The following is a 13,222-nucleotide window of genomic DNA, read 5'->3' as shown; positions in this document are numbered from 1 at the left end:
GCACAAAAAATAAGGATTGCTTTAAATTTATCGTTTTATTGCTGTCTTTATTATGTAGCACAAAAACTATTATGACTACTATAAAAGCTTTGAAGCATAGCACACAAAATTTGTGTCAACACAAAAAATAAAGATTGTCTAAATCTCTTGTTTGGTTGTTACTTTTATTGTATAACACAAAAATTATAATGGCTAACATCGAAATTTAAAATATAGAACAATAATTTTTCTTTTCAGTACAACAATTATGATATATATTAAACTAATGCTCATTTTCTGCTTTATTTTAACATGTACCAAATCCATCATATTATTTAATTAAAATAATGAAAAAGCAATCCAAATATTTCATCTATGACAAAATTATAAATTTTTTTATTTTTTTATATACGAATTTATGTTTGATTTCATTAAATCTCTAAATTGAGAATTCATACTTTATCCATGATAAAGACTTGAATATTGCTCTATTATTAATTCATGATCTACTAAATTCAAATTTTAAAAAATAAATTAAATTAAGAGAATTAAAAACACGTTAAACAAATCATAATATAAAATGGCATATCAAAATTACCTCAAGTAGAGCATTTGTTTTCTTTTTCTTGCATTTGTAATATTTTTTTCCGTATTTGATTCCAACAATTTTTTAAGACGTCCTCTTATTTTCACATATAGTGGATTTTGAAATTCATTAACATCATCTAGATAACCATCTTCATGTGAATTATGATAACATAGTTCTTTCATTATCTTTCAATTTATATTCCTGTATCTTAGACATTATATTGTCAAATGCACGGTGTAAAATAGCAGTCAACTCTAAACATTCTGATGCAAATTCACAAAAATTATGTGAATAAAAGACTAGCTCATCAAATTTCTTACGTCTAGCCTTTAATAATGACTTATCATGACTACTCTTGATATTTTTTATGTTTTTTTTTTAATTCTTACTCCAACATTTTAGTATATATCTTGATTTCACTTTATTTTACTTGCTTAAAACTTAGTACACACAAAGAATGACGACATAATATGCCTTTTGATTATATGTAACTTTAAAACTATTAACCACGGAGTTTACAACCTGTTCTAAGACTTTGTATGTCTTAATGCTTAGAAGATGATGCTTCAATTTTGTAATACAATTTTTTTTCTAAATTGTGTTTGCACTACTTTAAACTTTGCACGAGTGTAGATATGTTAAAATTGAACTTCTACCGATGATTTGTTGCACAATGTATAACACCATTAAAATATTCAGCATCAATTTTTCTTTTCTTTTTTTTTTTTTTTCATTCTTTACCGCTAAGACAATTATCATATTGCTTCACAAATTGAATCAATTAGCTCTTCTATGTAAAAAACTAGTTAAAAAAAAGCATATATGTTCTCGTTTATTTATATACTTCTCATTCCAACCTAAAAATAACAATCAAGATGTACTGAAATTTATAGATCACGATCTTTAAACGATTCTATAAAAAAAGAATGTAAAAAGTAAGCAAATTAAATCAACCAAAGTAAAGAAATATCTAAGAATAGTACAAAAATAACGTGTTTAAGCACAAAAATATAATCATGTAATACAAAAATATACCTATTAACCACTTATTTCCATCTACATCATACTTAATAAGAAAATTACTCAAACTGTTTTTAAATTATTCTTTTGAAAGAGAGCCTCAAACAATATAATTCATCTCTTGCTGAATTTCAACATGTCTCTTATAACTATTTAATTTCTGTGGAACCTTTTTTTAAAACGTGCCAATTATACTATCTATGAATTATAGTTAGCATGCAAATCTCAATAGCACTTAACATCGATGCATATTGATCAGTAATGATGCCTTTTGGAATTTTTTTACTGATACAACGAAACTAACATTCAAATAAATACTTGAAATTTTCTCGTGTCCGTATTCTTCATAAAAACACATCCAAAAAGTGCAAAATGAAGATAGTGATTCACACCAACAAAAAAAGCAAAAGGCTAATCATACCCAAAAATTTAGAAATAAGAGTATATCTTAGTTCAGCACAATAATTTATATACATAACACAAAAATTCATATATTTAACACATAAATTATGTTTAATATCAAATAAAACTACATCACCAAAATACTCAAATGCAGTCTTGCTTTTGCATAAGTCTAAAATATATTTGTAGTTGTCTTATCAACACCAAGTTCAAGCTCAAAAAAATTCTGATTTTGCTCTCTCAAAATGTATTTTTTCAACTCTTTTGCATCATCTACTTCGGAAACATTACGAATCTCCCTACTAATATAATTTCTAACAACATTTTTGACAAAATTTAATCCACGATGATCACCAACCATTGCAACAAGTACTTGTTATGTTTTACTTGATCTGATACAAGTTTTATCATTATTCTCGATTATCCAATGAACATGTAGGCTAAGCTCCCTGTGTTGTTTAAGCATTTCAGCTTGATCGGGACAACATGAATGTGGATGGGTCAGAACAACCTTTGAAATAACTCAAATACTAGTATCCATCACCATATTCATATAGATTTTGCAAGATACCTTGCAACAAATGTCGAATTTATCTTCACCACATGCAGTATACCATATTTGCTATTTTCCTCTCTATTACATGTAATGAATTAGGTTTTATTTTATTTTTTCTTCTATTTGAGTTTCTTATTTTAGTAGAAAAAACTGTATGTTTGGCATAATATTCATATAAATTTTCAACTTCTTCAAGAGTGTGAAAAATCATCCCAACTTTTGGTATATACTGATAATCAGCATCATACAAAAATTGATTTTGAAATAGCCATAGCAAAAAGCACATAAAAAAATAAGTTTTAATTTATCGCAGTACAAAAATATTTAATCATAGCACATATTTAATTAGCATATCACAGAAATTTATATATATAGAACAAAAATCAGAATCATAGAACAACACTAATTTGTTATAGAGCAACTCAAGTAACAAAAGCTAATATCATCATAAATAACTAGAATCTAAAAAAAAAAAACAAAAATATATACAAATAGCTCATAAATACCGAGCATAGAACAATAATACAAGTAATCGAAATTGATATTCTGATAGTTCATATTAATTTGTCAGAATCACTACAAAAGTCATTTGTATCTTTTCAATTACGTTCAATATAAAAAACATCCAATTCACACTGATTTTGTTCATTTAAACTATGATTTTTCATTGTTAATGAATATTTGCATATTTAACGAAAAATCAGATCTAATTTTACAAATACTATGTTGTATATTGAAAAATTCTAAAACAACATCTAATTAACATCAAATTCTAAAGAGAATGCACAAAAAATTCAGCACAATGCAGCGAAAAATTGAAAGAAAAGAAAGAACAAAGGGTCGAGAGTGAGCTATTATACGTTAAAGAAGAGAAAGAATGAATGTAATAAAAGAAAGAGAGTGACGCATGAGAACAACTTAATTTTACTTAATTGGTAAAAAGATTTAAACATCTAGTATTTTGTATTTAAAAATAATTTTAAAATTAAATTTCAACACAATATTTTTATATTTACTTAAAAAAGATATTTTCATATTTTAAATTCGGTAATTTGTCCTAAGTAATTTTTTTAAGTGAGTGACAAAAATTAAAAAATATAAAAATAACAATTTTTGGCTCAATTTTGTTTATATGTATCTTCTAAATAATTATATAAATAGATTTTCACAAAAATAGAATCAAATGCATTATCCGTTTATCATTTATGTATACTTTGTCATATTTAAAAAGACTAAAATTCTATTTATTTTCTTCCAAAGCCATTTCTTAGTTCCATAATTTATTTATTTAAATTATACTTCACAATGATTTTATTCTATGAAATATAGATACTAATACGAATTTGGGATACACAGACACATAAATTTTAGGGATAAATATGGTTTAGGTCTTTAAAGTTTTTTGCCAGAATCGAATCTGTCCCTCATCTAATTTTCGATTTAAAATGGTCCTTAACGTTTTTTTCGTATTAAAATCATCTTTTTTAATTTTTTGGATAAAAATACCCTCACCACTACCAATACAATTACCTCCTCCACCACCACCACCACCAACACCAACACCACCACCAACACCAACACCAACACCAACCAATATCAACACTAAATTCAGAAATCAACAAAACCAACAATTCAGAAATGAAATCAGATTCAACAAGAACAAAACCAACAATGATTCAACAAATCAAAAAGCAGAAGAAGCAGAAGACAAAGCAGAAACAGAGATCGAAGCAAGAAGTAGAGGCGGCGAGGCGATGAGGAGCAGCAGAGCGGAAGACGACGACGAGGAGGGGGTCACGGCGGCGACGACGAGGGCGAGGCGGCGACGAGGGCGAGGAGGAGGAGCAGAAACGGCTCGACGAGGAGGGCGAGGCGCGAGGGCACGGCGGCGGCGCGAGGGTGACACAGTGATGACGAGGGCGAGGAGCGACGAGGAGCGGCGGCAGCGACGACCCCTTCTCTCCCCCCTCCTCCCTGTTTCTCGCCCCCCTTTCTTTCTCTCCTTTCTTTCGGCGACGGTGACGGCAGCTCCAAGCTTCGCCGGCGCCGTCCCCCTCCCCCTCCTTCCCCTTCCCCCTCCCCTCCTCTCCCCTCCTCCCCCTTCGTATACCCTTTTCTTCCCTCCCCCCAAACGCGTTTTCTTTCCCCCCTCCAACATGCGTTACACGCGTTTTTTTTTTAATTTTATAAGTTTTATTATTAAAATAGGAATAGGGGTAGTTTAGGAATAATATAAAAAATTTTATTAAAAAGGACAATTTTAATACGAAAAAATGTTAAGGATCATTTGAAATCGAAAATTAGATGAGAGACGGATTCGATTTTGTCAAAAAACTTTAAGGACCAAAACCATACTTACCCCTAAATTTTAATATTTTTATAGAATATAGAAATACAATATATATGTAAATTATAAAATATTTTTAACTAATTTGTAATAATATTTTAATTGTTTTTATATATTTTTAATTATATAAAATATTTAAAATAAATTTTTTTATTTAATAAATATAATAATATATTATTTTTAAAATTATTTTAAAAATATATGTTAAGAATAAAAATAAAATATAATAATATTTAATATGTTCAAACATATCTTAAAAAATAATTTGCATATTTTATTGAGATACGATTACGAATCAAAGATAAATATTATATCTAAAATATATAAGAAAATTTAATGAAGTGTACATGCTATTTTATCTATTTTGTACTTTTTTTTGGTGACTTATCTATTTTGTACTTTTAGTGTATATATTAAATTTATAAATTAATTTTTTTAAAAAAATATAAAAAATTTAAATATCTAATACATTTGTTTTACATTCATAAAATAAATAAAAACATTTAAAATTTTTGACTAATGGAGTAATGATAAGCGTTTCATACTTTCATGTGTCTATGTTAGCTAACTCCTTTAATTAATTATTAAAAAAAAAGTAGGGATGAAAAAGATATAATAATAACCAATGGGAAACACAAAAGCTATCTTTTTGGACAAAGATCTCGGGGTAAAGTTGTCAACGGCGATCGGCTGCCTCGTCTTTCTCGCTCACAAGCTGCAACTTGCAAGGTAAATACTCGTAAATGAAAATCTTAATACCCTGAAAATGATATTCATATAAATCCAAATCAAATGGGGAAGTGTCCCTAATTTTCTGGTCTAACTTTTCTCGTGAATCTTCTTCTGCTTCTTCTTCTCACTTCCCTCTTTCTCTCTCTTCACCGCAGCCACCACCTAGGGTTCGGCGAGAGGGAAGTGCAGAAGACCGAATCGGAGCGTGTTCCTCAATTTTGACTCAGTAGTTGACTCGGTCCTTCTCCGATCCAACTCACTCACACTCGTTCCCGATGTCTTCAAGCTCCGATTTGGTGCGTACAATTGAGTCGGTGCTAGGCGTGTCGCTCGGCGATTCCATCTCGGATTCGGTGGTCCTGATCGCGACGACCTCGGCGGCACTGATAATTGGGCTGCTGATCTTCTTCTGGAAGAAATCGTCGGATCGGAGCCGGGAGGTGAGGCCGGTGATCGTGCCGAAGCCGTTGGTGAAGGACGAGGATGACGACGTCGACGTTGGTTCAGGGAAGACTAAGGTCACTATCTTCTTTGGTACTCAAACTGGTACAGCTGAGGGCTTTGCGAAGGTATATTCCTCTTTTTCTTTCTTTTAATTTTTTTAATTTCTGAATTCTGTGTTTTTTGGTGACTTGATTGGAATTTTCAGTTCGTTGGGTTGAGAATATGCTGTTTTTATTGTAGCGCGGGTTGTAGCTTTGCTCCATTTTCGTTGATTTTGGATCCTTGTTAATGCTAATGGAACACCACCTTTGTGTGCTAAAGTAATGCTGTGATTAGACAGTGATGCTAAACTGCGATTGAGATGAGGACATGAACTCCTTTTTTGAGAATATGTGCTTTTTGTAGTACCAAATAGTACTATGCTTTTTGGTGACTGAAATTTAGATTGATGAACGATGAAGCTGCATGTGTGCAGCGTGCTGTTTACGCTGAAATTTAGGAGTTGCTTAGCTGTTACTTTTATCTGTTGCCATTCTTCTCCTTCTTCTTCTTCTTCTTCTTCTTCTTCTGTTCTTCAAATTTTTTGGGGCGTAAACAAAGGGGAAGAATAGAGACGGTCCAATACAAGGAAATGACAAATAGATTTTGCACTAAAAATGGATCAGCAATGTCTTTATGCTCAGCATTTGCTGTTACTTTTGTTGGATTACAACAATAATATTTATGGCAAACTGAATTAGGTAATAACAGCGCTTTAATGTCTTAGCCCCTTAATTACTTATGGCAAACTGATGTCTTCTTCTTTTTATGCTACCCCCTATTTGGATCTTGGAAACACCAAAGAATGCAGGCTATTGGTGTCATGTAAAAATGAGTCATTGTAATCAAAGATGTCATAAGGCTTGACTTGCACACTGAGGTTTGGTAATGGCAGTCGAGACTGTTCCTTCTCCGTAAGGTTGGATCTCCCGTGTCTTTCCCCGCCCGCGGGGCGGGGGGGGGGGGGGGGGGGGATCAGTCATCTGACTTGATAATTGTGGTAGTGGATGGGGTAAATGGTTGGAATGTTAAAATGTTCTCGGTCTTTGGGCTCATAACAATCAGTACTTTATCCAGTGTTGTATGTTGAAAGTTCTAATGTTTTATTTTTACTGCAAATGTTATGCTTGAGTAGTTGATGATTATGTGAAATTAATTCAAAACAGTTAATTACTCTAGTGCTTTGAAATTCACAGCCAATTTATATAATTTAGCTAAAAATCTTGTCTTAAAATTCACAGCCAATTTGATATAACTAATGTGCCTTTTTCTTTGGTTATCATAGGCTCTAGCAGAAGAGGTCAAGGCAAGATATGAAAAAGCAGCTGTAAAAGTTGTTGACCTGGTAAGTTGAACAGGCCTGGAATTTCTCCGTTTTGATTGTATATTTGGGACTTAATAGTAATCTTTTAGATGTTGTGAATTTTCTTTCGGCAAGCTTTGGAAGCATCTGGTATTATTCTAATGAAACTTCAATCTGTAAGATAGCTTTGACTTAGTTGTCTAGTGTATTTAATTTGCACCAGGATGACTATGCAATTGATGATGATCAATATGAAGAGAAGCTAAAGAAAGAGACACTTGCATTTTTCATGGTAGCAACGTAAGTTCGCATGTAAAATCAATGAAATGCATCTAGTGCTTTTTTAAAAGTGTATGCTGTTCAGCTGCTGTGTTTGGTTTGATTTGATGTATTGGACTTGATATGGCAGTTATGGAGATGGAGAGCCAACTGACAATGCTGCAAGATTCTACAAATGGTTTACTGAGGTTGGTAGCCATTTAAATTTTTAAGGAAATCCTTGATTTATGATTTCTCTCTTATACTTTCTCATGATCCATTCAATGATTCTAACTTCTAAGTTTTGGGGTGCCTAAATTTTAGGGGAAAGAGGAGAGAGGAACCTGGCTTCAGCATCTTACATATGGAGTTTTTGGCCTAGGTAACAGGCAATATGAACATTTTAACAAGGTACAACTCAGATGTTTTTATTTTTATATTTGAAAAAGAACAGTAAAAAAGAGCATAATCTGATTTTTTTCTTTCAAAACAGATAGGAAAGGTTCTTGATGAGGATCTTAATGAGCAAGGTATGTAACCCACATTTCAACGGTATTGAAATTGGAATATCTGCTCCATTGATATTTTCACAGTGCCATCATTATCATCGTTGATTAAAATTTTAGAGATAGGTCTCTCAATTCTCATTGTTTTTGTTCATTTTTGCGCTTCATCCGAAAAGTTAACGTACTTGTGAAACTTCATTTTTTCATTTGCTTAGAGAGGTTTTGAACAAGCCCATGGAAAAAGATCAAGTTGTCTTAAAAGAATTGTTTTCATGTAGTAAATTATAGACAGAGATTGAAATTTCTGATTGTATTGTCAAAATGCTAAAAATTCCTATAGTAGTGGTGAGGGATGCCTTGGTTGGCTAGGGATGAACAAGGTTATTGCCTTATTGTAATTTGTTAGTTGAGTAATTAGATAAGTGAATTCTTGTTCAAACATGACGGTTGACACATACCCTTTACTCACATCGTGCCGTTGATAATCCCACTTTATTTAAAACCTGGGATGTTGACTTTCATGTTAAACTTTACATGTATGGAGATTTAATGATCTGAAGTTAGAGGTTGAGCAAGTAACGGCATGCATCTAATTTTTGACGCTAGACTCAAGTTAATGATGCAAGGTAGTTCAGATTAGATATCTTCTCACATTATTTTGTTACAGGTGCAAAGCGTCTTGTTCCACTTGGGCTAGGTGATGATGATCAATCTATAGAGGATGATTTTTCTGCCTGGTAAACATACTCCGATCGATGGCTCAATTATATAGTTGCTGAAATTAAGATTGATATGCACTATGTCATTCATTAAAGCTTGTCAAATGCCATGATTTACTTTTGCTTTATAGGAAAGAATCTCTATGGCCCGAGTTGGATCAATTGCTACGGGATGAGGACGATGTTAACACTGTTTCTACTCCTTATACAGCTGCTATTCCTGAATACCGAGTAGTGATTCATGATCCTGCCATCACTTCAGCTTATGATAATAATAACCTGAATATGGCAAATGGGAGTGCTGTATTTGACATTCATCATCCATGCAGGTTCTTGGAGTTGTGCATTCTAATTTTATGACCATTTTTCTAATTTTTTTCATTTTGTAAACCATACCAAAACAAATCCATTGGCTATTTTCTCGAAGGGTTAATGTTGCTGTTCAAAGGGAGCTTCACAAACCTGCATCTGACCGCTCCTGCATACATTTGGAGTTTGATATATCAGGGACCAGCATAAAGTAAGCTGGACTAGGTTTTTCTTGTCCTCATTATTTGGTTATATACTCATGATTAATCTGTTGTCATCTTCTGTCTGATCTTTCTCAGTTATGAAACCGGAGATCATGTGGGTGTTTATGCTGAGAATTGTGATGACACTGTTGTAGAAGCTGGGAAACTGTTGGGTCAAAGTTTAGATTTGCTGTTTTCTCTTCATGTTGATAGTGAGGATGGTACTGCGTTGGGAGGTTCTCTGCAACCTCCTTTCCCTGGTCCTTGCACACTACATGCTGCATTAGCACGTTATGCAGATCTCTTAAACCCCCCGAGAAAGGTTTTACATGTTCTTATTTTCATGTGCCTTTTGTTCTCAAGTTATCTATTGTGCTCCTATATTTGTATTTTCTTTTAATATCCCACTTTTTCTCAAGAAAAGAAGAAATATTTACTTATGCTTCTCTTTCAGTCCGCTTTAGTTGCATTAGCCGCTCATGCTTCTGAACCTAGTGAAGCAGAGAGATTGAAGTTCCTCACATCTCCCGAAGGGAAGGTGAACACATTTGCTAACCCTGATTTTCTCTGTTGTTCTCTAGTATAACTTCTTCCCCATTTCTCTTGATGATGTTACAACTTTTGGCTTTTAGGATGAGTACTCCAAATGGGTGGTTGGAAGCCAGAGAAGTCTCCTTGAGGTGATGGCTGAATTTCCATCTGCAAAACCTCCACTTGGTGTGTTTTTTGCTGCTATAGCACCTCGCTTGCAGCCTCGCTATTATTCCATTTCGTCCTCTCCTAGGTGGGTTATCTTGCCATCACCAGAATAAAAATGCACAAGATAGAGGACCAAGAACTCGAACTGATGTTGCATTATTTTCTATTGCCAGGTTTGCCCCTCAAAGGGTACATGTAACTTGTGCCTTGGTGCATGGTCCAACTCCCACTGGAAGAATTCACAAAGGAGTATGTTCTACCTGGATGAAGGTAGCAATTTGACTATCATGCAATCATATGCTCCCTCTCTCAACATCCTGCATCCCCTTTTTGTATTTTGGATGTCCCTCCCCTATTGGATGCAATACCCAATCATGCTATGTCATAATTAACTTTACATCTCACATGACCAGAATGCTATTCCCTTGGAGAAAAGTCGTGACTGTAGCTGGGCTCCTATTTTTATTAGGCCATCAAATTTCAAGCTTCCAGCTGATCATTCGACTCCTATTATTATGGTTGGACCTGGTACTGGATTGGCACCTTTCAGGGGATTTTTGCAGGTATCTGGATATGTACGGTTTTCTAGTTTTAAAATTTGGGTAATGGCAAAAAAAAGGAGACATCTTGTGGTATTGCAATGAGCCTCACATAGATACATCCATATAAAAATAAACTTTCACAACTAAACTGTTTTTCTTTCTATTGAATCATTTAAATGAAACAAACCAACTTTTACAGCTAAACCATTTTTCTTGCTATTAAATCATTTAAGTAAAACAAACCACTCTTTGATTCCATCAGTTCTCAAGCCTCTTCATCCCCTGTACCCATGCCACTAGCAGTAGTGTTGCTCATTAACCATATCCGCAACATAGGATAGGAGAGGAACATTGGAATTAGATACATATGGGCAATGTTTGTCTAAGGACTTTCAAGTGATTTTATCCCCAGACAAAGTCCTTCCAAGCGACGACATACATAGGAATCAGGTGTCATTGAAAGACATGGATTTGGTGCCTCTCCATGGTGACCAAAGTGGAAGCACAATTCCCATGTCTTTCGATAATGTTTCTTTAATAGAAGTAATGTTTTTCACGCAAAAGCTATACAGTACTGGATTACAAGCTGCTAGCTTATTGGAAAACCTGTCTTACCTAAATGGGTAATTTTTATTCCCAAATTCCAAATCGTCAATTTTCTTTCCTCAATATTTTCTTATCACCCAAAAAACTTGCCAGTAACATAAATCACTTTCATCAATTAATTTGGTGAAATAAAAGATTATAAGTATCTGCTTGTTCTGAACTCTTTCTTGTCTTTGATTCACCCAGGAAAGATATGCTCTCAAAGAAGACGGTGTTCATCTTGGTCCTGCATTGCTGTTCTTTGGATGTAGGAACCGTCAAATGGTAAACTAGTTGCACTTGCACTTTCAATCTCAGTGGATTCTTGGATCAAGGCGTGATCTTTTCAATTATGTTGTGTAGGATTTTATTTATGAGGATGAGCTAAAGAACTTTGTTGAACAAGGTGCCATGTCAGAGTTAATAGTTGCATTCTCTCGAGAGGGGCCTCAAAAGGAGTATGTTCAACACAAGATGATGGATAAAGTGAGTGTGGATAGCACAGCCTAGTAGGGAATAAATGTCGCCAGATAAATTACTTATTGCTTTAATTTTCTGATGTGCAGGCAGAACAGCTGTGGAGTCTGATTTCTCAGGGAGGCTACCTTTATGTCTGTGGTGATGCCAAGGGTATGGCAAGGGATGTTCATCGCACTCTTCATACCATTGTCCAGCAGCAGGTGCTTATTGTCTTTCATCATCCATCCCTTTGCAAAATGCTTGATAGTGTTAACTTCTCCTGATCTTGACATGCACACAGAGTATTTATTTGCACATGCTTCCAAATAATATTGATTTATGGAATTGTACATAATTGACTGATTGTTAGGCTTCTTTTTCTGTTGGTGAAAACTTTTATACTCTTCTTTTCCCCTTATATTTCTATTTTCTAGTAGGAACAAGGCTCTTTTTAGCTTTTGTGCTGAGAAATGTTATGTTCAATATTCTTTTCTTTTCTGTCAGCTGTTGGGGGCTGTACATATTTCAGATATGGCAGCATTTCTTTTATTCTTTTTATGCGTGTGCCCATCCAAACACGTATTTTGTGTGTGATTCAAATATGACAATAATTTGTTCACTTGATCTAGCGGTGTAGAGCTTAAATCAGGAGTGGTCAGGAAAAATAAAAATGAACAAGTGTTCCTATTTTTGTTTTAAAAAGCTACTATGTTGGGAGATGGGAGGAAAAAAAGATTTTTCTTGAATTTCTTTGAAGCAAATTATGATTCTACGACCTCATCTGCAAATAATTGTTTCAGTGTCTTACCCGAAGCTAATTTTGACCTTTGAATTATATATATATTTCAATTCTTTTTGCAAATTTAGAATGCTGTGTTTTCCTTCTGGCGTAATCAAATTATGGGATATTTGATTAACCAACTGACGGACTGATTGGATGACACTGTTGTATAAAATATAAACCATATTTCTTTATTTAATTTCAGGAAAATGTGGATCCATCAAAGGCAGAAGCTATAGTGAAAAAACTCCAGATGGATGGACGTTATCTTCGAGATGTCTGGTGATTGTTTTTGGTTGTTCATCTGTCTTGACTCTGGCATCCGTATTGTTTGATATGTTAAATTCTAGAATTAGGATGAACCATACTTTTGCGGCCTTCGCGGAATTTTGGGGCACTGACGGTGAAGGCTTACATGTATCCTTGAGAGGAAATGATTTTCTTGACCGCTGTCTTGTTCTTTTCTTTGTTATTTATGTATTTTTATGTTATGATAGATTAGTAGAATATTAAATCCCCAAGCAAGTATTATATAATTTACACTTAGGGGACTGTGGAATAGGTAGTCTCAGATATTGATGAACAACACATACATGTTATATAGCGGATGATCGTCTTATTTTATTAAGTGTAGGAATTCTTAACGAATAATGTTTATTGATGAAACTCTCCATTTGTTTTTAGGTACAAAAATCAAAATACTATTGTGCATTTAAATAGTACGTGCAATATCTCTCGCTATATTTGTTA

The 13,222-nt window shown here is 33.6% G+C and overlaps 1 protein-coding gene across 1 annotated transcript; it reads left to right on the top strand.

Annotated features, from left to right (window-relative positions):
• The first annotated feature begins 5,520 nt into the window (after positions 1-5,520).
• On the top strand, positions 5,521-13,222 carry LOC130944098 (NADPH--cytochrome P450 reductase). The gene is made up of 19 exons (XM_057872252.1): positions 5,521-5,622; positions 5,781-6,194; positions 7,394-7,453; positions 7,635-7,711; positions 7,821-7,878; positions 7,994-8,080; positions 8,163-8,199; positions 8,843-8,912; positions 9,026-9,223; positions 9,322-9,414; positions 9,503-9,728; positions 9,861-9,944; positions 10,039-10,190; positions 10,279-10,375; positions 10,519-10,668; positions 11,440-11,517; positions 11,596-11,718; positions 11,799-11,912; positions 12,678-13,222. Exons 2-19 carry the CDS (start codon positions 5,901-5,903, stop codon positions 12,756-12,758), a joined length of 2,079 nt encoding a protein of 692 aa, XP_057728235.1. The 5' UTR covers positions 5,521-5,622; positions 5,781-5,900; the 3' UTR covers positions 12,759-13,222.

The sequence above is a fragment of the Arachis stenosperma genome, chromosome 8, assembly GCF_014773155.1.
Source record: "Arachis stenosperma cultivar V10309 chromosome 8, arast.V10309.gnm1.PFL2, whole genome shotgun sequence".
Lineage (NCBI taxonomy): Eukaryota > Viridiplantae > Streptophyta > Magnoliopsida > Fabales > Fabaceae > Arachis > Arachis stenosperma.
This window is presented reverse-complemented; position numbering and strand designations above follow the sequence as displayed.

Bases quoted from the DNA above. Each gene is read 5' to 3' on its own strand.
- LOC130944098 (XM_057872252.1), top strand. From the start codon at position 5,901: ATGTCTTCAAGCTCCGATTTGGTGCGTACAATTGAGTCGGTGCTAGGC. The intron at 7,879-7,993 runs GTTGGTAGCCAT...CCTAAATTTTAG, and splicing joins TCTACAAATGGTTTACTGAG to GGGAAAGAGGAGAGAGGAAC. The intron at 9,945-10,038 runs GTGAACACATTT...TTTGGCTTTTAG, and splicing joins TCACATCTCCCGAAGGGAAG to GATGAGTACTCCAAATGGGT.